Raw genomic sequence first — 24,689 nt, forward strand, 5'->3', positions numbered from 1 at the left:
CTATAGAATATGATGAACATATGAATAGTCTTCAGTCTAGGGCATCCAGTTGCATAAGTTCTAGACATACAGTTTATATAAATGTGAATACTCCTGTTTCTTTCTATTAGAAGACATTAGTAAGCTCAGAACTGATTGTGCATCCCAATGTAAATGAATGTGACTTGACTATCTCATAGGAGATAGATCCTCTTGTTCAAAAAAAAAAAAAAACCCAAAGCACAAGCCATGACTTTCTAAAACAGTTTTCTTCCATGTGATGTACACACAGAAACTTTATTATATTGTGTGAGTATTGTTTCTGTTATGCTTCTAATTATTTCTGGAGCTTGTAGATTCTGCTGATGCAAGGAATTTTAAAGGAATATTTGACCTCTTGAAGCAGATTATTGCCATTTAAGATCTATATTGCTTCATTAATAGATATCTTTTTGAGCTCCCATGTTGCATGGTTCTTTGTGTTATTTTACCGTTCTAATGCCTATTCACCCTTTATACGATTATGATTTAACTTAAAAAAAAAAAAAAACACTCCCCAACACTTTTTGTGTACAAACACCTGGAATGACTTGCTCAGCATCCACGCTGTCATTTTTTTGTCAGGTTCGCAGACTTAAAGAAGGCATGCATATTTTTTTCTTTTTTCCATCTGATTTTCTTTACATTTGAGTTGCAAAACAGCAATTAAGCTACAACTCTTTGTAATATAGATCACCCTCACGTGGTTTTGGTGTTAGCTGGGTAACCCTCAGTATGTGATCTGGTTTTAGAATATTAGTGATATTGTAGAAAAGGGGCTAAATAATGTGACTCGAGTCTTTTTTTTAATTGTTTCTTTTTAATTCCTGTTTAGTTTGGAAGATATTGTAAAGAACTTAAAGCATGTAGTGATTTAATAATATTGCCAGCTGAATTGTTTCTGATAAGCATTTCAGAAGGATAAATAAAAGTTCTCATCTGACAGCCATGTATTATTTCCAAAGTTGGCTGAGGTTCTTCCTGTTTCTGTTTTATGCTGTAATTTTACTGAACTTTCATATAAGAGTAGGTTACAAAATAAAAGGGTGAAAATAATGATAAATCTTAAAAAAACAGACAAAAGCAACCCCTTCAACTTGTTAAATTTGAAAATACTGTCATATTGTGGGTTACAAGTAATTACCTAACTAATTTTGCATGAATGTTTATTCTTTATTTGCTTTGTTTTTGTTTCTCTTGCTTTCTCTTCAATCTTCATCTGTAGACTGGAGGATTTTCCTACATCTCCTACAAGCACAGCCAAACAAGAGTTTCTGTATGTCATATTATTACATTTAATAGTCTTGCAATAACTCTGTGTTGTGTAGTTAATGGCTGCCTCCCTACTGTGTGTGACTGTAGCCAGAGGTCGCTTGAATACATTTTAGTTTAACATCTAGTATTACCTACATAAGATCTTATGTAGCCTCCTAGTATCTATTAAGAAAAACTTGTATGTTTTCATTTAACAGTCTAACTTTTGGGGCAGGTATTACACTATACGGTCACTACTGCAATGCCAGAATGGTTTCACTGACTGAAGTTCTTTAGATCTGTTTCTGTGCTTATTTTAATGAGGTGAAATAATGCTGATAAATGTAAAGCAATAGGTAGATTAGACTGGTTTTTAACTTAAGAACTGCTATGCTTGGAGTGGTAGAACCTGTCATGTTTTCAGTGTGAACAGGACTAATCCTTTTGTCTTTATTTATGTCAGTGCTAGGCCTAATTACCAAGTATGCTGACTTAAAATGTTTTCCTTAAAACTATGCCTGTGCATTTACTGTAAATGAAGGTGAACCCTTTCGTATCCCCCAGGTTCCTATAGGCGTATGTAGATCTTTCCTCATAGAAAAGATGCAGTGTTTTCTTTCTAGCTGCTTGCTTGCTTCCTGATGCTACGCCCAGAGGGTCTTATTAAGGTAGTGTTGAAGATGGGAAATGGTACAGTGGGCAGCCTAGAAGCCCTGCTATGCAATGACACTGCAATGCTTGGAGAAGAAAAGTTAGGTAGCCCAAAATTGTGGGGCTCTTTGTTTTGTTTTTTTCAAAGTACTACTCTCTGGATGGGTTTCTTTTCCTACTTTAGGCCACTGGCGCATATCTTTTAGTAGGACCTAATACAGTTGCTGTTTGTTACAGCATTTGTGCATATTCAGTATCATGATAATGTAGGTTAACTTCAAAATGTCTTTATAAATGATGACCCTGAAAGGAGATACAATAGACTGTAAAATCACAAATAATATAACAAAGATGGATAAGAAGCAGTTATTTGGGGTTTTTTTTCTTTCTTTTTGCCTACTAGCAGCTTTAAGGCAGCAAAAGGAAGTACTTCCTTGTGTTGCGCATCACTGAGCAGTGGAGTTCACTGCCATATGATGTGGTCAACAAAAATATAAATGAGTTAAAGGACTGGACAAATTAACGTAAGGTAGATCTGCCGATGAGTCTTGAATACAGTACAGCCTCTGGTTGAGAAGGTAAATCCCTAATTGCTGGAACCAGGGGAAGGATCACTCTCTTTATGCCCTAGGTATCTGCTGCTGCCCGAATTCTGATCTGTGGCAATTCCTGTGTTTGTTACAGGCCTTCTGCTGGTGTCTTTCTAACGTTCCCTGATATCTGTTGTGTTGAGTGTTGGCCTTGTAGCCTGTTCTGTAGTAGAACAGAGCTTTGCTCACAAGTTTACCTGTAGAGTGATTATTCATGGAATTGATAATAAGAACACAGAATTACTTATGAATGCATTACTCATATATAACTTAAGTATTGATCAATTATTTTAAAAACAGTGAACCAGATCTGTTATGGACATCTCACCATATGTAAGCAAACTGCAGCCATGTAATGGACAATGCCCATTCGGAGTAAATGCATAGCCTTGCAGTTGTTCTGCATTTCATTCTGTCATGGAAGTAGCCTTTGGGTAGACCAGGCAAGTGACAGCGACATGCATTAGTTCCTTGAAATGTGGAAATCCCTTGGCAGAGAAGCACAGCCTTGTTGAGTATTTGAGAAGTCCAGACAAAGTAGGATTCCTTCTCTTCCAGTTCTCCTGTGACAGCAGTATTGGTATAAGATTTTTTTTTCCATTAAGATGGTATGGATTCATACGCTCAGATGTGATTATAGACCTAATGCTGGTTTTAACTCCAACTATATTTGTTTTTAACTTCTAAAAAAAACCCATAGAGATTGACTTCACTGTCTATTTGGGACAGGTTAGGAAAAGAGCTTCCAACTTCCCGTAAGTTGAAAGTTGTCCTTGTGGTGCTTAAACAGCTAATACAGATGTTATTGATGGAGAAGATGTATTCATAACAGGTGAATCAGAATACTAGCACTTTGGGGAGCAGATTTGAGGAGGGCACATGCAAACGCAGCAACAGAGAAATAATTGCTTTTTATTTTGAAGAGGTAGAGTAAGCCTATCCTTTCTTAATATGTACATGTATAATGTTTTTCTGAAAATTCTTACGAATTAAGATTTCTTTCCTTCTTCACACTTTTGTGCATTCTTAAAATATTTTGAAATCATTTCTACTTGACCTTCTACCCTAACATTTTAATCAATAACTGCTTTAGGTCTCTTGCGGCTTTTGCAAAGCTGTGAAAATTGGAAAGTTTTCTATAGCTGCAGTAAACTGATCTACTGTTGAGAGGCATGTGGTTGCATTGCAGTGCTCTGGACTTCCTTGTTATAAGCAGAAAGATGATGCCTTTCTGGTGGTCCCAGACCTGGGATGCTTTGGGCTAGCCAGTGTTTAAGGTGATAATGAGCCCTGTGTTAGGGCTTCAAGGAGAAATTTATGTTTACTTGCGGAGGTAGGTTTAATTGAATAATGTAGTTTTCACCATGAAACCAAACTGTCCACAGAGCAAATTAAATCATAATACAAAAAAAAAATACTTTAGTTATGTCTCTTAGAAGTTAGTGTTGAAGAACTTCAGTTGAATGTTGCAGTCTCACGGGGTTTGGTTTTTGGACATTTCAGCTAATACACTACATCTTCAAAACTCTATGTCTTTCTGTCTGAGGCTGTAACATTCTCTGCTGGCTACATAGTATTTTCCCATTGAGTAGCCCTCTAGTAATTGATCTGAAATGAGAAACTCCTTTTTAGTAGGAGTTTAGTGAATTTTGATGTGTCAAAACTTCATTCTGGCATCAACACTTGTTAATTTGTGCAGTTATATTTTCATCTTATGTAACTTTAATGAACCATATCCTCCTTAACATTCCAATAAAGTTTGAAGTTCGTATTTTCGAATAGTATGTGTCATTTAAACATCAGTATTATTTCACTAACCCATTTATCACTTGCTAAATATTTGTTACTGTTTCTTCCATTGGCCTTTTTGGATGCTAAAATTAGATTTTACTAGGTGATCTTACATAAAGGATGATTCGTGATTATTTCTAAAAGAAGAGTTGAAATAGAAGGTTCTTAATTGTTTCAGTGTGTGGAAAATTTGTCTGTATGTGAAGTCTGGTGTGTATAAACTCAAATGATCTCACATTACACAAGATACAATATAACAGCTGTGTTTTTGCAATGCATGCCTCGTAGTTTTCTTAAATGTACTGTAGTTGTTTGTGGCATGTAGTGCGTCTGTGTGTGTAAAGTGAAAGCAGAAGTAATGTGTATATTGATTATAAACAAAATCACTTATCTTCATACTTGAAAATTCAGCTAACTTTTAAAAACGCATTTTAACATAAAAATCTAACTGATTTGGAAGACGTGCAAACAAGTCCTTTTTCCTTTTCTGTTAGAACTGTAGTGAAATGCAGCATTGCCAAATCTCAGGCTCTGTACAGTGCCCAAAGGGGGCTGAAAACAAACAACGCTGCTGTGGTCAAAGTTGGAGCTATTAGCATCAACATTCCTCAGCATCCTGCCACATTGCACAGCATGATGGTGCGTAGTTCCCATCAGCTTTCCAAGCAGATTTCAGATCTCATCAGACAACCATCAACTGCGTAAGTTTGTTTGTAAGGTGCTTTTGAATGCCCATAATTGTCACCAGTTTATGGGCTTGTGCCACTTTGAGCGTTTGTGGGAGAGTCAAGCTAGTTATACGTACTGTTAAAATAATGGTATTTTCTGATCTTTGTCTTGATAAATAGCACCCAGCCTACAAAAGAAGATGTTGCAACTCCCTTGCCCTCTGAAAAGACTCCAACAAGTATTAATCAAACACCTGTTGAAACAAATGAATTTCCACAGCTGCCAGAAGGCTTAGAAAAGAAGCCTATAGTTCTTAAATTTAGTGCCATGATAGATGGTATAGCTATTGGAGCAGCACTCTTGCCCTCTCTAAAGGCAGAATATAAGATGGGAAGAATGAGGAGTCACGGAATGACAGGTAATGGTTCTGTGAAACTTTAAAAACATGGCTTTTAGTTTGTTCTTGCTAGAAAAAAATCCAAGAGGACTGAAGATTTATGCTGAGTTACTGCTAGAGCTTTGAATCTGTTGCTGTTGACTTAGTGGTTTTTCTTTTTTTGAATGTGGACATCAATCAGATGGGACCATATAGAGAACTTACACTGTTGTTGTAATACATGATTGCCAAAGGCAGAACACAAGAGCACATGCAGATGTGTGTGCGTTCATATGTAGCTTCCTCCTAGGAAGCTTTCCTCTTACTGCTAAAATCAGTTTATGATCCTTGAATAATTAAATTCTGATAGGTAAGTTTTCTCAAGAATACTTTATAGGGCTTCAGTACAGATGTGCTAGGTAGTTTGACTTCCTTCTCTATCTTATTACAGTGATATGTTCTTTTTTTTGTTTTAAACAAAACTGAGAATCATGTGGCTGGATATTTATAGCTCTAGAGATCTGTGCTCTTCACTTTAACATAATTTTAAGGTTTTTATTCCAAAAGTGTTCTTAAACTTAAAAACAAATGAAAAGTTGTCTTTTGCCGTACTTTTTTCCCCATCTTCCTTTTACAGGTGCCCAAACAAGATTTACTTTTGAGCTTCCAAGTCACAGGTTGCGCTTCACTTCTAAAGTCTCTGCCACTGATATGTCAACCATTCCTCCTTCAGCAAGTCTCAACCTTCCTCCTGTCACTATGTCAGGCAAATATATCATGGAAGAACACGATACTTACTCAGACCAAATATGGAGCATAGATGAGCTTCCTGCTAAACAAGGCTATTACCTACAAGGGAACTACCTACGTTGTGTGGCTGAAGTAGGTGTTGAAGATTGTGGTAGTCTTTGGTAACTTTTTGAATATTTCCATCTGTTACATTTCTGTATGTGCATCTTCTTGACCTGTTTATTTTACTGATCTGCCTGCTCCAGAATTCTTGGATTTGCAGGATGATCCAAATATATTATTTGTAGTTGCATGAAATTGAAGTAGAACAGTCCTTAGTTTGATGAGCAGCCGACATATTAAATGGTCAAAAACACTATATTTGGAGAATTTTGAAATTTTTTGTTATTTTGTAAAACAAACCCAAACAAACAGGGAAGATCTGTTTAAACACTTTGTTGGTAATGATTGTATTTCTCATCAGTGAAGTAGACAAAAGTATATTATGCAGATGATTCAAATACAATGTAATTTTAAACTGATGCCTTAGATCAGGTAACCCATTTTTGTTGTATATTTTGCAGAATTTTTTTTTTCAAGTTTAAAGACTATGTGTGGGGACTGTTGTTTTATTTCTTCATCATTACAGATACAAGAAGCTACAAATAACTTCATTAAATTATCTAAAATCTTCTATTTGTAGATAATTTGTTCTATTTTCATGTTATATTGTATACAGATTTCTACAGATAATTTTCACAGAGGAGAGAAAGAGTGCTGCTTAAAAGAAAAACATTGGGTGGGGAAAAGCCTTTCTACTACCCACCCTTCTTTAGTCAGTAAAATTGTCTATCACACCTGTAATTGAGACTTGTGGTGCTCGTATCCTTATGGGAGAAGTTTATTTAGGTGTTGCTCTTTGTTCAGCCGTTTTCGGTATTGTCCTGGCTGGGGAAAGACCTCAGGATTTGATCTTACTTTAAAGTTGTTCAGCATGCTGAAATTAAGTATCAATTCACATACTTCCCTGAACTTCTGTGAAGTCCTGCATTTTATTGTTTAAGCTAAACTTGCAAGACAAGAAAATGAACTCTTGAGATTGTTAATCATTCTCACTTTTTCATATAGTAGTGTATGACTACCAATTTTCTGATATGTATTTACAGCAAAAAAATTGCAGGACAAAACTATTCCACGTGCTTTTTTTTTATGCCAATAATGATACAGGTATATTATGACTTGAAAATATATGCATAAAAAATTAAAATTGTATTGTTTTGAAAACATAGCTATGGTAAGTGTTTTAAAGTTGTGTTTTCAAATTTTGTATTTTGGCAGGTTGGTTCCTTTGAACATAATCTCACAACTGACCTATTAAATCACTTGGTATTTGTACAGAAAGTGTTCATGAAGGAAGTAAATGAAGTCATACAAAAGGTTTCAGGTAAGCAGAAACACTTAAAGATTTCACTTAAAGTCGCCTTTAAGCTTTGCTTGATGGTAATATTATCTGTTTATCTGGATAGGTGTTTATTCCACCAACACCACCACTTTGCATCTAGTACTGCTCAGAAGCCAGCAGCAAAGTTACAGTTTGAAGTAATAGGAGGGGGTCTGGAAATGTCTGTGGCACTTTCAGAAGCAGTATGTTTTGTTGTGAAGCATGATGGACACCGAGGCTAGTGTCCAGAATGACAAACTCTCTCTGATGTGACCTTTCCTGGGTTTCCTTTGTGTATGTCTTGTACTCACTTTCCTCACCTTTAAAATGAGGTTCGTCAGTGTGTTCTTCTGAGGAAAATGGCCGTGTCATGGGAAAATAGTATCGATACTGTTTAATACGTTACTTAGTATCTCCTGATTGATAACTTATGGATCCTTTGTAGATAACAAGCTTTAGAACCATATTAAAAGGCATTTAGCTATTTATTTGACTGGTTTGTGTATCATGTTGTAAATGCAGAAATGACTGATATTTCTGCCATTATAGATTCCCCCCAAATTTTCAGAAGAAAAACAGCATTTTCATCAAAATCACTTGTAGAGAACAACTACAAAATTATTCAACGCTGTCTCTTTTTCAGTGTTATGGAAACAAATGTGCCTGTTTGGGTAGACAAAGATACAAAACATGTTTTCTTACCTAAAATAGTGCTTCTGTTGGATTATGTGGACTGAATCACAGTTTAAACAGCATTTAAAAAAGGATCCACTTACTTTCTAGTTCTTTCTAGTTCTTTCTAGTTCTTTATGTTCTGCATTTCTTGAAAGGTTCTGCATGTTCTTAAAGGTCTGCATTTGAAAACTGTGAGTGAGCTGAAAAGGTGATAACTTGTGTCACACAGTGATGATTCACTTCAGCAAAGAAGTTTTATTATTCCGCAGACTGGAAGAACTAATATGAAATGATACTACTTTTTCTGTTATTTGACCACTCTGAGGGAAATATAAGGGATGGAAGCTTTATGTTAGACGAATAACATTTGGTAGTTTAAAAAAATACAGGAACAAAATTTACTGTGGATATTACACATGATGGGTTAAGAGGTGAGCAGGAAAGCACAGAAATAACAAATAGTCAAAGACGTTCTGTTGTTTTTTAGATGGGTCAAAATAAGAATTGGTAGATGGGGACAGACAAGCGATAATGAATTAGAAAAAGGAAAAGAGATAATTCAAAGAAGATCTTAGCTGCCTATTAAGATATTAGAGGGAGAGGGAGAGAGACAAAACGCCAAAGTGAAATAACCAGGGGAATAAAGGGAATGTGAACTTCATTAGTTAAGTTTTTAGAGGAGGAAGGATGTGTTTGAGAATGTCACAGGATGACAAATGTGAATAAACATTCAATGGGAGGTATAATTTCAAGTAGTTTCATTTTAAAAAATGTATTTTTAGTTGCTTTAAAATGCTGTTATAGAAATAAAGCTACTTTTTAGCAGAAAGATTCATTAACTGTTGGCAACATCATGAGGAAAAGGGACACTTAAAGTAGTGACTAAGTGAAAGTATATACGTGTGTGTGTATGTATGTATATTTATGCACAAGTGTGCTCACACACAGGTGGTACACACAAGTGTGTATATATATTTATTTATATAAATATAAAAAAATATATATATATATATAAAGGAATCTGCAGGTCTGGATTAGATGCGCTCAAGAGAGTTAAAAGATGTAGTGGAGAAAATGTAAAAAGTCAGAATCTCTAAAACATAGGAAAGAGGAAACAGAAATTTAAACAGTGTGATGTTTGTCCCAGGCAAATTACCTCAGCATCAAATAGTAGGAGAACATTTGGGGGAAGAATAAACCTTTGGCAGCCGTCATTATTGTATTAGAGCAGTTTTTATAGAGGAGCATAAAATGCTAAAATAGGGAAGCTGCATTAGATTTCTTTTACATCATTTCTTAGTCTCTAGAGTTCAATCTCTTCCTTGTTTTTATCTGTGAAATTGATTACCATTGCTGGTTTTTTGCTTTTCCAGATTAGACGTTTCTATTGCAAATAGTAGCCTGATTTATTTTCACATGTGACTGCTACCTTTTGTGCTGTGGTAATTCAGCAGGAACGTGGTCAGGCGCCAGCAACCCATGGGCCCTGGGTGCTGAGTGCAGAACGGGCAAAAGAACCTACTGTCCTTCTGGCTTGCGACAGAGTGATTTAGGTGGCTTGGTCTTCCCAAATAGCAAAACATACTCAAGGGGCTTTTCTAACTCTGTTCTCCAGTCTGCTAACACATGGATTGCATATTGTGCTAATATAAAAACTGGATAAGTACCAATTATATAAGGTACAGTTGCATGGATTAAGAGCTGGTTGGTGAACGGAGTAGTTCATAATAGTTTCATCTACAAGTTGAGGGTAGCGTTTACTTGAACGCAGCAGGTGTCTGCTTTCAGACTCAGAAGTTTTCTCACTGGTTTGTGTAGGTCAGAGATACAAATCCAATCTCAAATTTAGTTTCATTCAAGAAAATCTTCTTGATTTTTAAAAATCTTCCTTTAGTAAGTGGGAGGAGAAATTTTTTTTTAAACTGGAAGAAATATCATAAACTCCATGATGAAATGTCCTTGCAAAAATAGCCTCTAACATGCACATGGCGAATATATGGAAGACAAGAGTTACTCTGTCTGTTCCTCAGAACCTTTCGGTAGCATTACATGGTTCTGGTTAACAACATTTAGAGAAAACGGCCAGTAGTAGAGGTTATTAAGAGTACTTGGAAGGAAAGCAAACACACTAATACAAAATGGAGTGATTAAACAATTATTGTATACTTTTTTTTTAATTAATGCTTAAACCACCTGTGCTTACCACCAAATAACTTTAACGAGAAGAGTTTGCACATATGGGGAGAAATAAAGCCTTAGCCTTTTCTGGTAACAGCAACTTCCTGTAGACTGAAGTTGAATATAAATGAAACCTTAGGAGACTCTAAGAAAGGCTTGTTTCTTAAGGTTAAGCTATAAAGGAATATGTAAGTTGGGATGCAATATGCCAGGGTAGGGAATCCAACAGTATAATAAAATAGTTGCAGAATATAGTCAAGTGTTTACTACTTATTTTCAGTTAATTTCAGGTAGTTCTTTTGTCTTGAACCTTCTGTATGTTTTTTTATAAATCTTCAACAAACTACTGTTTATGAAATGAAATGTGATTAAGTATCGTCTTTTACTTTTTATATCTTTTTTTTGGAAAACGTTTTCTTTGTTAAAACTCTGATTGTGTACGTTTAATATATACAGGAGGGGAACAGCCAATACCTCTTTGGAATGAACATGATGGCACAACAGATGGAGAGAAGCCCAAAATTCTTCTTTACTCATTGAGCCTACAGTTTAAGGTAGCCTTTTGATGACGAAACAATTGTTCTGGGTGCCATTAATGACTGAGTATTTGGATCTTTACCTCAAAGCTAATTGAATCAAGAATTCTCTGCATGAAGAAAAAGCCCCAATCCTAAGTTTGGTTCCTGAAATCTTTTTAAAATACCTTAGTGACATCACATATGAAAAATCATTATGCCCTCTTTTTTTTGTTGCAAAGTGAAGATTTTTTTCTGCCAATTCTTTTTATGTCTCTGAGCCAGATCGTAAATAACTTTGTACCTTCTTTATTTGCTAGGGAATTCAAGTAACAGCCACAACTCCCTCAATGCGGGCTGTGAGATTTGAAACTGGATTGATAGAACTTGAGCTCTCAAACAGACTACAAACCAAAGCAATGCCTGGAAGTAGCAGCTACCTCAAACTGTTTGGTAAATGCCAGGTGGATTTAAATCTGGCATTAGGACAGATTGTTAAACATCAGGTTAGTGCTCAGCATCTTTGCATGCAGCAGTTCAGACTTTATTAATAAACAGAGGGTGATTGAAAAATACAGAACATAATGAAAAGGTTGTCTTACACTGTTTTTTTTTTTTCCCCCCTTCTGCTCTGGCTATGAAGTGGGTGTAGGGTTGTAGGGTTTCTTGTTTTTTGTTTTCTTTCTGTTTCTGAAAAGTTTAAGGAATCTGCAGCATATAAAATTGTGGAGATTTACTTTCAGAATATACTCATATCTATTGTTATGTAGTAGTTCAAAATAAAATCAATTTTCTCACTTCAGTATAAGTAGTAACTGAAGGTGGCTTTCTGGAAGAGTTAGCAAATCTTTCCTATGAAGGGCAATGTACTTGTGTTAAAGAAGTGAGAGTAAAGTATATTTTTTCTTTTTCCTTCCCCCCCCCCCCCCCACCTCCCATTAAGATCTTGGAACTTATTTACCCTTTGCGACAGTACTGGCCTTGCTACTGAGCCCAATTGAAAATTTTTAATGATATTGCTATTATTTTTAGGGTACATGCATGAAATAATAAGATTAGGTGAGATGTAAACTTGGCTTGACCTACATTTTGACCTAGTTTGTCTGTTTTAGTTTGACAATTGTATCTCTTGGATTCTTAAACCCACTGTCACCTGGAATCACCAGTTATATGATATGAGAATATTTTGTGATGCCTGAAAAAAATATAAACCTTAGAACCTGTAAATGTACTGTCATTACAAAGGATTTGGATATATAAATAGTTATGTTATTTAATTTTTCATGATAAAGAAATATCATTGTGATCAGAATTTAATGGGAGGAAATTGATTATCCTTAGAAGAGCTCTAGATAGAAGAGAAAAAGGGGAAAGGACAGATTATACGACTTATTGTAAATTTTACATTTTGTTAAATTCACTAAGTAACTTGATTATTTTTTCCTCTTCCTGACCCCCTCCTTGTTGCAATGTGCCCGCCTGCTTTTGTCCCCCCCTCTTTTTTTCTTTCTTTTTTTCTTTTCTTTTTTTTTTAATATTTTCAGGTTTATGAAGAAGCTGGCTCAGACTTCCATCAAGTCGCCTATTTTAAGACAAGAATTGGATTAAGAAATGCTCTGCGAGAAGAAATCAGTGGTTCATCAGATAGGGAAGCTGTGCTTATTACTCTGAACAGACCAATTGTTTTTGCTCAGCCTGTGGCCTTTGATAGAGGTATTAAAGAGAGACGATTGCCATGAATTTATTTTCATACTGACCAAGCTATGTATTTTTTTCAAAGAGGCTTGATTATTCAAGGCTTAGTTTCTCAGGCAAAATAGAAATACTAGGTAAAATAATCTAGTTTAGAAATTTATTTAGGAGATCTACTGCATGCCAACATATTAATCATTTCTATTGGCAATGAGTTGCACTTGCTGAGGTGATTAGTTTTCAGATGGGTTACAGGGAGTTGCTTTGCAAGTCTTTATAAATGAGTAATGCTGAGAACATCATCATTTTCTGTATTTTAATGTGTTAATGTAGATACTAAAGGACAAGCTTTGTCTGTCTTGGCCCTTGCAGCATGAGACTGGTCTCTACACTCTGAATGTATGTGTATGTCTTTGCACTTGTGTGCATCGTTATAATGCACAGTCTTAAAGTAATGGAGAAACAGTAAAAATGAGAAAAATAGAATTTCAGTGAACATGTGCACTTTTTGAATTTTTTTTTTAATGCACTTCTGGTTTTCTTCATAAAGCTGTATTATTTTGGCTGAATTACAAGGCTGCTTATGACAACTGGAACGAGCAGAGGATGGCTTTGCATAAAGATATTCATATGGCCACCAAAGAAGTAGTAGATATGCTGCCAGGAATCCAACAAACATCTGCCCAGGCTTTTGGGACTCTTTTTCTTCAGCTGACTGTCAATGACTTAGGAATTTGCCTGCCCATCACAAACACGCCTCAGGTAATCAAAATGTGTGAAGTGAAGGATGGTAGTCTGTTGAAATATCCATTTGTTTGTGATGTATGATTTTTATGCAGATGAAATTAATTTGCCATCAGACTAACATAGAAATCATAGGATGCTGACATTGCAGTAGTGACATCGCTTATGATAAAAAATGGTATTCTTGTTTATGAAAGGCTGAGGTTATGCATTTTTCAGTTGGTGTGCCCAATTTGAGACAACATAATGGTTTCTTGTTTACAACACATATGAGCTCAGTATTTTGGGAAATCCTTGGAAATGTTTCAGGTGCAACATATTTTCTTGAAACCTGCCATCAGAAATTCCAGTTAATCCTTTATTTTTCATGTGCTTATAAATAGAAAAACTCTGAAACTGTTGACTTTAACATAGTTTTGTGACTGTGTTTTTATTTATTCAAAGTAAGGAATGAGAGTATGATTTACTAAGCTGAAAAATATACATATTTTATTTTCATTTTCACTGAGTTACAGAATGAAATTTAAAATGTAATTATTGACAAAAAGTATATCGTATATTCCTTTTCCAGATAAGCTTGACTCCTTGTATCTTTACAATGTAGGTGTTGCATGTACTAGTAAATAACAGTCCAAGACATTGTATGGACAGATGGGACGCTTTTGAAATTTTCTGTAGAGAAGATAAAGATACAAGAAGATACAAGGAGAGGGTCAGTTTCCTCAGTAGCAGAGGGAAAGATAAACAGTTCCTAAAGCATGTATGAAATCACCTTGACTTTGCAATCACCAGTAAATTCTCTCTATGATTTTACTTTCCAGTCTAACCACACTGCAGATCTTGATACTGGCTCTGCTTTAGTCCTGACCATTGAAAGTACATTAATCACTGCCTGCTCCTCAGAATCTTTAGTTAGCAAAGGTCATTTTAAAAACTTTTGCATCCGCTTTGCTGATGGCTTTGAGACAAGTTGGGATGATTGGAAACCAGAAATACGAGGAGATCTAGTCATGAATGCATGTAAGTGTTTGTGATTTTCTACTGGACAATAGTATTTCAGACATAAATCTCCTCTTACACTTTCCTGTGCTTTCAAAACTGCTGAAAATTTCCCCAAAAGATAAAGAAGAGACTTTGGCCTTTTGAAACCAAAATAATGTGGAGCTAAAAGGTTGTATTACTGCTAAATGTTATTTTTCTTTATTAAGGATTTCACTGCATCTCTGCTTGTAAGCATTTCTCTACATTCTGTCTGACAGATACTGGAAGAGTTGAATGTATTGTTTTTATAAAACTTCATAAGATTCCAGTAGGTTTTCAGTAGTTAAATATAAATTATTTTCATTTACATTATGATGATGATTCTAGAATTTATGTAGAATTGTAAGTTTATAGCAGCTTGGATGTTACCAAGTAAATTTACCAAACAAGAATAAAATCATTTGATGAAAATAAAAAAAAAAATGCAGCTCCAATCCAGTGCTTCTCATGCTTTATTTGTATAGGGCAAGAAGCCAAGGTGGAATTTGACAAGGGTTGATCTACACTAACTTTGTGCCTAACCAGTGTGTGTGTTTCATATGCAGGTGTGGTGCCAGATGGTACATATGAAGTATGTTCTAGGACAACAGGACAAGCTGCAGCAGGTAATATACTTTTTTATAATTCAATTGCTGTATAGGTAAAGCATTCATAAAACATGAAAATTGATGCTCAGGTTTAATCTTGTGATAACTACCATATAATTTAATTGGATTTTTTTGTTTTTTTACAGTACCTTGCCTTCCTTGTAAAACTCCTTTGCAATTTTATCTGGTTCATCTTTTCAAACTATGCCAGGTTTTGAGTCCCATCAGCAGCATAGATTGTAGATTTTTACCTGCAGGGAAACACACAGTGCGTGTGTGTTTGTATGTTCCCCAGCCAGGTTCCTTGGTTGGGGAATAGTTCTTCCTGGTAGTAATTTTTTCCTCATGATTCCTGCCCCTAGACACTGCCAAATCCCCCAGTGCTTATAATGCTGAGACTTTGCATCCTGAGCTTCATTCTTCCTTCCCCTCTTCCAGAGAGAGCCTTTACTCTTCCCAAATTCCTTCTCTCCCAGCCTCTCCTACTGAGTTCTGCCATTCTCCAAAGGCCTCAAAACTACCTGTGACTGTCCTTCTCAGTCCTTTTACCTGCTGCTTGCTTCTTCTCATTTGTCTGCCCAAATATTGCATCTCTGATGTCTCCTAGCCCCATAGTTTTGCTAGTTATTGCCACTCATTTGCTTTTCTGTGTTGGGAAGACATAAAAATTGTAATGTGTTGCAACTATTAAAAATTTGCCTCAGATGGTATTGTGAATGCAGAAAAACAGGATAAATCCATTTAGGGGAAAAGCAGTATGTGGTGTCATTCTCTTAAAGCAAGTTCTGTATTTTGATGCTGAAAAGTGTCACTCATTAGAAAAATCCTGGGAAGATGTAGTATTCGGCAGACATGTTATTCATACAATATATTATGACATCTTCCGGTATTTTTATTCAAGACTTGATCTGTAAATAGGTCAGCATTTCTTCACACAGATGGTCATCCTTTAAGTTTCCTGCTGTTAGAAATCCTGTTCTGGAATAGTGTACTTGGCTGCAATTGTGAGAACTGAAGTCTGAGATGCTTTCTTATCTGGTGATCAGCTTGACTCAAGGGATTTTATTTTCATTAGGTTTGTTTGTGTGCATCATTTGTGAAAGAAATACAGTTTACTACCTGTGAAGTACTTATAAAGAGCATTTCAGTCGTGGAAAATGTTTTCCTCAAAGTTCTTCCCAAGTAGGTGGAGAAGACAGTTGTTCATAACTGCTAAATGTGGCCTTGGCAAACTAATGTGAAACCCAGCATGGAAATTCTTTACAAGAGGAAAAACTGTTCAAGATTTCAAGATTTGTCTGTCTGTCTGTCTCTTTTTTTTTTTTTTTTTAATCCAGAAAGTAGTAGTGCTGGAACCTGGACACTCAATGTTTTATGGAAGATGTGTGGTATTGATGTCCACATGGATCCAAACATTGGGAAAAGACTGAATGCTTTAGGCAACACTCTAACAACGTTGACAGGAGAAGAAGATATTGATGATATTGCTGACCTCAACTCTGTAAACATAGCTGACCTGTCAGATGAGGACGAAGTTGACACTATGTCTCCTACTATACATGCAGTAAGTGAATCAACCAAAATAAGTGCTATTAATTAGAAAAGGCTTGACAAGGTTTTCCATCAAATGGAAAGGTCTTAGCCTTGACTTTTTGCATTCAGCATGCTACTGTCTATATTTGTAGCTTGTGTAACTCATGTTACAAATCAAAACAAGAAATCATAGATCGTATTTCTGCTGGTCTTACATGGTGCTACAGATTTGGATTTGGAAACATGAAAATAACTTCAGATAACAGCTTTGGAAAAGCTGTGGCTGTAGATGTGTTTTCTTCACAGGAAAAGAAGTTACTAACGTGATAAGCCAATTAGATAAACTTTCTTTTTGGTACTATTGCCCAATATACTGTTAACCTTGCTTTTTGGTTTCATGTAAAACCTGTTTAACAGATGTTCTTCAATGTCTCTTGCCTGCCAAAGTGAAAACTTCATTCCAGAACACTAACGGTCATGTTTGTTGTTTAGAAATCAGGTGGAGGTTCTTTATATGGAGATGCACGCAAGCTTACATTTGGGCAGAGGATTGTAAATCACCTGCTGGGTTTGAGCCCCCCAAACCATCGATACTCTGTTCCTGTAGAATATCTTTTGGGGTCAGCGAAGTGTGACTCTCCTCAGTCTAGCACATCACATAAGAAAGCAGGCAGATCCTGCTCATGGGGACATGTATGTAGTAGTTAAAGTGTGTCTAATTGAATGATGGGATTTGGATCACTGGAAAAATTCCAATCAGCTGCCTTTTGAGTGGAAACTGATTCTTTTTGCATGCAATATTCCAAATTTTAAGGTGTGAAATTCAATTTGCTTATTGTTAAGTGATACTTGTGTCCAATTTTTATGAGGACACTAATTAAATGTTTACTTTAAATAGGAGATTGTTGATCACCGACGGCAGGGAGCCTCTAGTATCCAAACTGGAGAGCAGCGAGGAAGAAAATTTGTGAAACGTTTAGTCGATATTAGAGAACTCAATGAGCAAGCTAAAGTAATTGATGATTTAAAGTAAGTTGAGTTTTCCTTTATGTGGGTCTGCTTTAACTTACATAAAGTTTGGGAGTAACAAAACTGCACCTGAGGATTTTTTTTTTCTTATCACATATTTTGCAGCATTTGTGATAGTCAAGTGGAAATTATTGTTTTGTTTTAAAAAAATTGTCCGTGATGATTCCCTAAGAAAAATTCAGATGAGCAAGTACTCTCTCAAATTTCTCAAGTTCTTCCCCAAGTGTCGTATTAGCCTATTCCTTCTAGGTCTGCATTGCATCGGCTGAGCATCATCAGTTTCTTACCAATCCCAAACTGTAGTTACATCTTAGTTTTTATCACAGTGATTAATAAAATGTATTACTTTAATAATGTCCTGTTCATTGAAAGAAGAATAAAATTATTTAAATTGACTATTTTTGCATCTTTCATGATAGCATTTTAAAATTAAAACTCATATACTATATGTGATAAAACCCTGAAGAAAGAAGTTCATCTGATAATGCTCACAGCAAGAGGGGATTGTAAATTTTATTAATCATTTTTAGCAGTAATTTTTTTTCTTTTCTTTTTTTTTGTTTTTGCCTTAAGGCACTTTTACTATAAATGGATCTGTCTGGGATGGTAATATAGACCTTGGTAATTATGTGTTAAATAATACAGAGAAGGCATGTTTTTGTGCTTGTAATTGGAATAAAATTGCTGTGAGCAGTCAGAGGGCAATTTTATCTGAACTTTGGGTCTCAGGTTTAGTGTTTCTTCTAATGTGAATACAAGAATCAAAATTAGGTTTTGTGTCTTTCTATTCTGAGTGTATTAATGCCTTAATAAACCCTGATTCATTCAAAATAGCTGATACTTAGCAGAGTGTTGTAAATTATTTAGTGGTGGTATTTCTGCAGAATGTAATCTTCTCTAGAAAGCTGTCATTTGCATGACATGGCTATTGGACTGCTACAGCAGGATCTTTTTTCAGTCTGCTGATGATTCTGTGATTTTCCCATTTTCTTTGTTTTTAATTAAAAACAACTATGTCGTGTAACTTAAAGTGCACAGAAAGTCCTTAAATCTAGGGCTTTTTGAAATAAGAGTTGCTGCCCTGCCATTCTTGTTCTCCACCATGGTTATCATCACTGCATGCTGTTTGGGATCTCCTTATGTGACAGCTTGTTCTGTGTCCTGTATTTGCTCTGCAAAGTGACTTGGAGATAGAAACCTTATAATCAAAAAGTCCTCTTACAGGACAAAATATTATACCTGACAAAAAGTTGTATAATGAAACAAGAACAGATCTTCTGCAGCTATGTTTGGAAAAGGTGGCACTGGTCATAAGTAACCACTGAAAAAATGAGAAAGTGGGATGTTTTACAAGGATAGCAGTGTATCATTTTAACACACAGATTTTGAAATGGTGAAAATAGTGTGTGAAAATGTGTGAAATAGTTATCTATTTGTAAGATACTAAGCTATAATTTATCCCCAGAAAATTAGGTGCAAGTGAAGGAACGATAAATCAAGAAATTCAGCGGTATCAACAACTGGAGTCAGTGGCTGTGAATGATATCCGCCGAGATGTTCGTAAAAAGCTTCGTCGATCCAGCATGAGGGTAAGCCGTATTAAGTTATTTTTAAAATACCATGGCATTTGAATTGCACGTTTATGCCAGTTAATGCAAGGGAAATGTTAGACATGGAAAAAGAAAGGTTAAGAATATCAAATATTTCCGTTACCCGTTTAGTTTTATGAGGAGAAGAAGGGGGTTTTTTTCCCCTTGTAATAATAGCGATAGGAAAACTGAAATTTCACAGCCACTGTGTCATAAATGGGTTTTCATTTGCTCATTCTCAGGAAATACTTGGAACGTATATATGGAGATGTGTAGTTTAATCTTTATTCTTAGATTTTAAAATGGCTCCTGATTGGACTGATGAATGAAAATGCAGAGGCAAGCATGTTATTTGCCTGGGCAAACGGTAGATATCTGTTGTGTCCCGCTTGGCATGTGTGTCAAACAAACCTGGCAAAGCATAGTTTGCAGTATGCCCTAGTGCATGACCTCCAGGTATGATGCTCTATTATTTGAAAGATATTTGTTTTTACAGTTTGTTTGCAGCTCCTTCTCAGAGGTTCCCATTCTAGCTCATGTTCTTCTGTTACCATGGTAGTAGATAGGAAGGATACGTGCCAAAGCAGTTGGATTGTTAGCTTTGGGCATGCTTCTCTCTGGCAACAGGACTTTATGAATTCTAGCAGGTGCGAAAGGTGAACATATATCCAGAGGCAACATGAAGATGTGGGCAGATGTCAATAAAGAGAAGTATTTGAACCATTATGAAACAAACATATCTTTTTACTTTACTGGTACACCTGTATAAAGTAAGACTGTAGCTTGCCAGACCCTTTTGTCATTATGCACCAACCCCAGTGTTTTATATAAATATTTTTTTCTTATTTTAGGCTGCTTCCTTGAAAGACAAATGGGGTCTTGGGTACAAACCCAGCTATAGCCGATCTAAGAGTATTTCAGCATCAGGAAGACCACCTCTGAAGAGAATGGACAGAGCAAGGTAAACTTCTGGGAGTTTGAGATCCACGAAAGCAGTAACAGCATGTGTAACAGAGGAAACCTTGGATTTGAGTTGTTAAAGTTCTTTTACTGTAGGCAGCAGCTGTATGTGGTTGGGTTGGACAGGAGGAGCTCCGTTTGGAAGACAGGGATGTTCTGAATATTAGTTTTTTCATCTTTTTGAAACATGTTTTTTTGACAGACTCTAGTAGCATGTCACCTGAGGAGAAAGTTTCCACTTCTACAGAAACTTAGGGCTTTTTATAGGATCCTGTTTTCAAGACGTACTCAAGAAACTTGTAGTGTATAAGTAAAAATGGTACAGCGTAATCTTTCTGGTTTCTATGCGTGATTGTCAGTCATATTTTAAAAAGGGATGTTGTAATGAGGGGAAAGAAGCAGAGCTCGTTTAGTTTATGAATGATGATTTTCTTTTAATCTCCTTGCTTGTATTTTGTGTGGCTTTTGTTTCATCATTTAATGGCTGCTGAACAAACTGCTGTTGTATAATGATATCTTCTTGTCAAGTGTTTACTCTGATTTTAGAATATGTGTTCCTCAGTCTCTTACTCCTGTAGATAAAACTGAAGAGTTCACGGTTTGGAATAAAAAATCTTGCTGCATTGTTATGTATTAAATAGAGATAAGTTTAAAATAAAAAAGGTGGAGAGGAGTTTTAGAATTCTTCACATTTTTTTCTATGAGAATGGCAGTTCTTAAGAGGAATTTGTTTCAAATATGAATACTTGTGTAGAAGTGAAATGCAACTTATAAATAGCTAAGATGTGAAAATAACAGAAATACATATTCCAGCCAAAGAAAAGGAAGCCTTTAAATAAAGTACTAAAAAGTGAATTTTTCCAGCTGCTCTTTGGGAAGAGAATCTTTCTTTCGAATTAATTAGCATTATTGATGCTTAAAGCAGAGCAAGAATTGAAGGTATGAAGGTTCTAGTTCAAGATCTCTCAGACGAAAAATGTTTTCCTTTTACCTTTTAACAAGGTTATCTAAAGAGAACCAGAAATTGTGTGGGAAAGACAATTAGGCTTTTGTGCTGCTCTGTAATTTATTCTTATGGCTAGCATAATAAGAAACTAAGTTTTTAAAATTTAATGATTACTTTGGTTGTAAATGAAAAATAGCATCTATATGTTCCATAATGCTGAGTAGTTACTTTCACTTGTGTTTGAGAATGTGTCATCTGTCAACTTGTTTTATGTCCCAGGTGGTAAATCATACATGGCTTCCCTCCCCCGTAATTTCTGCATGTTGGCTCAGGCCTGAGAAAGTTAAAAATAAATAAATAAGGCAGAGTTTGGTTAGCCTGGACTACTGGCTAAGTAATGCGTACCTTCCTCCTTTCTTTCTCTCTCTCCTCTTCCCTTTCCATGTACCCAAAATGCTTCAACTCTGATTTAATATTTGCCTCCTTGATACTATGGCGAGCACTGACCACACTTTTTTAATTGCTATGTATTTGTATAGTTAAATATTTACGTGGACACACAATCCTGTAGTAAAAAATTGACAAGATATTCTTACTGTTTTTGCTTATAGCTCTCGACTAGGAGACAGTGAAGATCTCCCAGATATCCGTGTAGATGCAGCATCTCCTGGGCCAAGAGTGACCTTTAACATACAGGATTCTGTAAGAATTACTTTATATGTGATACTAATTAATGTCTTGTGCCATTTGGTCACAAGTTCATGGGATGGGTATACCTAGGCAGACCTGGATTGCTTGAATGTATGTGGGCATGTGTGTGTGTAAAAATACTGGTATGTTTTGAAAATAAATTTGTTTTGATAGAAAACAGATGTTTTGATTTCTTAACATGGAAATTAATTGAAATGTTAGGGTGGAAATTAATTGAGGTATTTAGGAAAATATTTGAAAGAGGTATTTTTCCAGGCTGATACATACAATAGTAATACAGGGTTTTTTGTGGGCACTTTCAACAGAAGTGTGCAAAAATTGTCTAATGCTTTTAGCATTCAAATATATTTGGAGTTTCGGAAATGGGTCAGTTTGCGGTAGTCCTACAAGTATATCCCTTTATGTGTTTAAAAACAATTGTTGAATCTTGTTTTATTTTCCCATTTTAAAAATGTCACTATTGTGTGTTTTTTTGCATAGCAGAGGTTACTATAATTGTTTTAATTTATATTTTTCTTTTCACTTTTAACTAAGTTGAATAGAACGGTTTTGGGGATTGCACAACAATCCAGCTGTCCAGGGGAAGGGTCTTTTCAGGTATTTCTGAGAAGAAACAAATCCTCCTTGCCAGAGAACTAATTTTTCTCACAGGGAGCTGCTTTTCAGCATTTCATCTCTTTCTGCACTCAGCTACACAGCATGTATATCAAATTTGAAAATACTTAAATTTAAATTTGTAAAGTAAGCAGAGGAGTATGATAGGCTATTGATAGACTCCTGAGACTGTGTATGTTTTTATGTAGTGCTAAAACTTTGTAGTTTGGTAAAAGTAGTGGAATTTTGTTTTCGTATTTACAGAGCCTCTGATCAAGGCTGATGTAAAACAATGACATAAATCTAGCCTTGACTGATACCTGTCATGAGCACACTTTAGAAGAGGACTTTGGTGCCTGTGCAGGTGTCTCCATCCGTTACGTAGTGTTCCAAGATTGCAGGCATCAGCACCTGCAACACTAAATAATTGTTAGGTGGGAGGACATCTTCTCATACTTTTCTCTGTTGGAACTCCTGTGCCTAATGCAGAGTAAGACATTTTCAAATAATACAGAGCAGGAAATGTGTCAAAATTTAATACATAGAGAACAAATTGATTTTTGAAATGCTTTAAGAAGCATGTTTTAGGTATAATAACAAAAGGTTTTCTAAAACAGCTAACTTCTTGGATAACCTTCCTTTCTCCCTTCCAACTCACTCTTCTAGGAAGCAAATTCTCATTTCTGAGAGGGAAGGAGAAATGAGGACTAGAAATGTGCTTTGCACATACAAATATCTTCACATATAAAAGCTCTCCTACCCTTTTTTCCCCCCTTATACTCAAATATAAGCCCAGTTAGCTTAAGTTTTGTTGGCCTAGCAAAATGTTATCAAATAATGTTAAGTGTCAGGTGTTGAATAAACAAATATTCTTACAATGCCAGTTCTTAAATAAACTTTAACACATCTCTAATTTGAATTTGCAGACAACCACTATGTAGGTCGGTAGTAATACTGCTTAGATAGTGCTGGTGTTAACCTAACACTTCCATATACTTTTCAATTGCATAATCATGGTGTCGGTGTTCCAGAAGTGCTTATGTGGTGCTTGTGGTATGATTTCCTTGAGAAATAGGAGGTCTCTTTTGGAAATTTGGCCTGAAGTTCATTTCATATTAAAGCACTTCTGTCCAACACTTTGTCCAAGAGCACAGTCCAGTATTTAAAATGATACTGTACATTCTGTGTTAGCATTCTGCATGTACATCTCACTAACACTTCTGGGTATTTCCCCCCTTTACAAGGTTCATGATGATTTTTGCTATCTCTTGCTCTTCTCTTTCAAAATATATTTTTTAAATTTAAATGGTATGTTTCTATTACTTCTGATGGTATGAACTGATCAGAGCATGATATTTATTGAGCTAACAAATTCAGATCAATCACTAGGCAGTGGCAGTATCTCCCCAGGAAGCTTTCATTTCTTTGATTTTTTTCATAATTCATCTTGCAATTCCTACATCAGGTATCTCTGTATTATGAGGAACTTAGGTGTGGGAGTTTCTCAAACCACTCTTTCCCCCCTTTCCCCGCTCCAGAGCTATCTAATACATTCTTGATGGGAAGAATATCTGTGGAAATTTAATATCTTTTTGTTTTTTTGCAATCAGTTTCCAGAGGAGACAGAAATGGACCTTGTGTCTGTAACTATTGATGGTCCCTCCCATTACTCATCTACTAGTGAAGGCTCATGCTCGGTATTTGGTTCACCCAAAACTCCAGTAGTCTTCTCACCCGGCATTCCCTTCCAGCCTGAAGAAGGACGTCGGGATGACAGCTTATCGTCAAGCAGTGAAGACTCTGAGAAGGAGGATGACCATGAAAGAGAAAGGACTTATTTTTATAGGAAACCACAGTAAGTAGTGGTCCTAATGAGGAACATGTAAATTAAGAAAATACATTTGAAATACTGACTTTAAGTCTATAAAAGCTTTCCTGCTGATGAAGGATTGATTTTTGCCTGAAGTGTATATGGGGAGGGCAGGTGGAAGTTGTATTCTGCAGGTATAACTGCAGTGAGGGAGAAATACTGATGTGAAAAGGTGGCTGCTCTTTATAAAGAGATAACTTAAAAATTTTAGGGCTTGGAACAGAACAGAAGAACTTTGGAGGCTTTTTTTCAGGCAAAGGGCAGATTTTAGTGGGAACAACATTTGTTAGATACACCATAACCCTGAGTTTTATCCAGCAATTATACCTCCATAAAGTGCATGTAATAATATAAATATTATGTTACAAATAAAATAATTGTATGTATGTTTTCCTATCTTTTGCTTGATTGAGAATTTAAAATAAGGAAGGCTTAGTTCTTTGTAGTACCCCAGACCAAAGAAAGGCATGTTAGGAATGGCCAGAGAAAGGCACCTTAGGAATGGC

The 24,689-nt window shown here is 35.8% G+C and overlaps 1 protein-coding gene across 11 annotated transcripts in view; it reads left to right on the top strand.

The window, feature by feature from the left end:
• BLTP1 (bridge-like lipid transfer protein family member 1) overlaps window positions 1-24,689 on the top strand; it is a 126,717-nt gene that overhangs the window by 80,753 nt on the left and 21,275 nt on the right. For 6 of the 11 annotated variants that reach the window (XM_064510654.1, XM_064510656.1, XM_064510662.1 and 3 more), the window contains exons 49-66: window positions 1,244-1,294; window positions 4,799-5,005; window positions 5,153-5,391; window positions 5,987-6,231; window positions 7,417-7,522; window positions 10,829-10,926; window positions 11,208-11,393; window positions 12,432-12,600; window positions 13,130-13,341; window positions 14,145-14,343; window positions 14,910-14,969; window positions 16,289-16,515; window positions 17,383-17,513; window positions 18,979-19,102; window positions 19,954-20,063; window positions 21,620-21,710; window positions 22,254-22,316; window positions 23,924-24,168. In XM_064510654.1, coding sequence (XP_064366724.1) covers window positions 1,244-1,294; window positions 4,799-5,005; window positions 5,153-5,391; window positions 5,987-6,231; window positions 7,417-7,522; window positions 10,829-10,926; window positions 11,208-11,393; window positions 12,432-12,600; window positions 13,130-13,341; window positions 14,145-14,343; window positions 14,910-14,969; window positions 16,289-16,515; window positions 17,383-17,513; window positions 18,979-19,102; window positions 19,954-20,063; window positions 21,620-21,710; window positions 22,254-22,316; window positions 23,924-24,168 — 2,763 coding nt within the window. The remainder of the gene's footprint in view (window positions 1-1,243; window positions 1,295-4,798; window positions 5,006-5,152; window positions 5,392-5,986; window positions 6,232-7,416; window positions 7,523-10,828; window positions 10,927-11,207; window positions 11,394-12,431; window positions 12,601-13,129; window positions 13,342-14,144; window positions 14,344-14,909; window positions 14,970-16,288; window positions 16,516-17,382; window positions 17,514-18,978; window positions 19,103-19,953; window positions 20,064-21,619; window positions 21,711-22,253; window positions 22,317-23,923; window positions 24,169-24,689) is intronic. The other 5 variants (XM_064510659.1, XM_064510660.1, XM_064510663.1 and 2 more) reach the window with 4 other exon arrangements.

The sequence above is a fragment of the Dromaius novaehollandiae genome, chromosome 4 (assembly GCF_036370855.1).
Source record: "Dromaius novaehollandiae isolate bDroNov1 chromosome 4, bDroNov1.hap1, whole genome shotgun sequence".
Lineage (NCBI taxonomy): Eukaryota > Metazoa > Chordata > Aves > Casuariiformes > Dromaiidae > Dromaius > Dromaius novaehollandiae.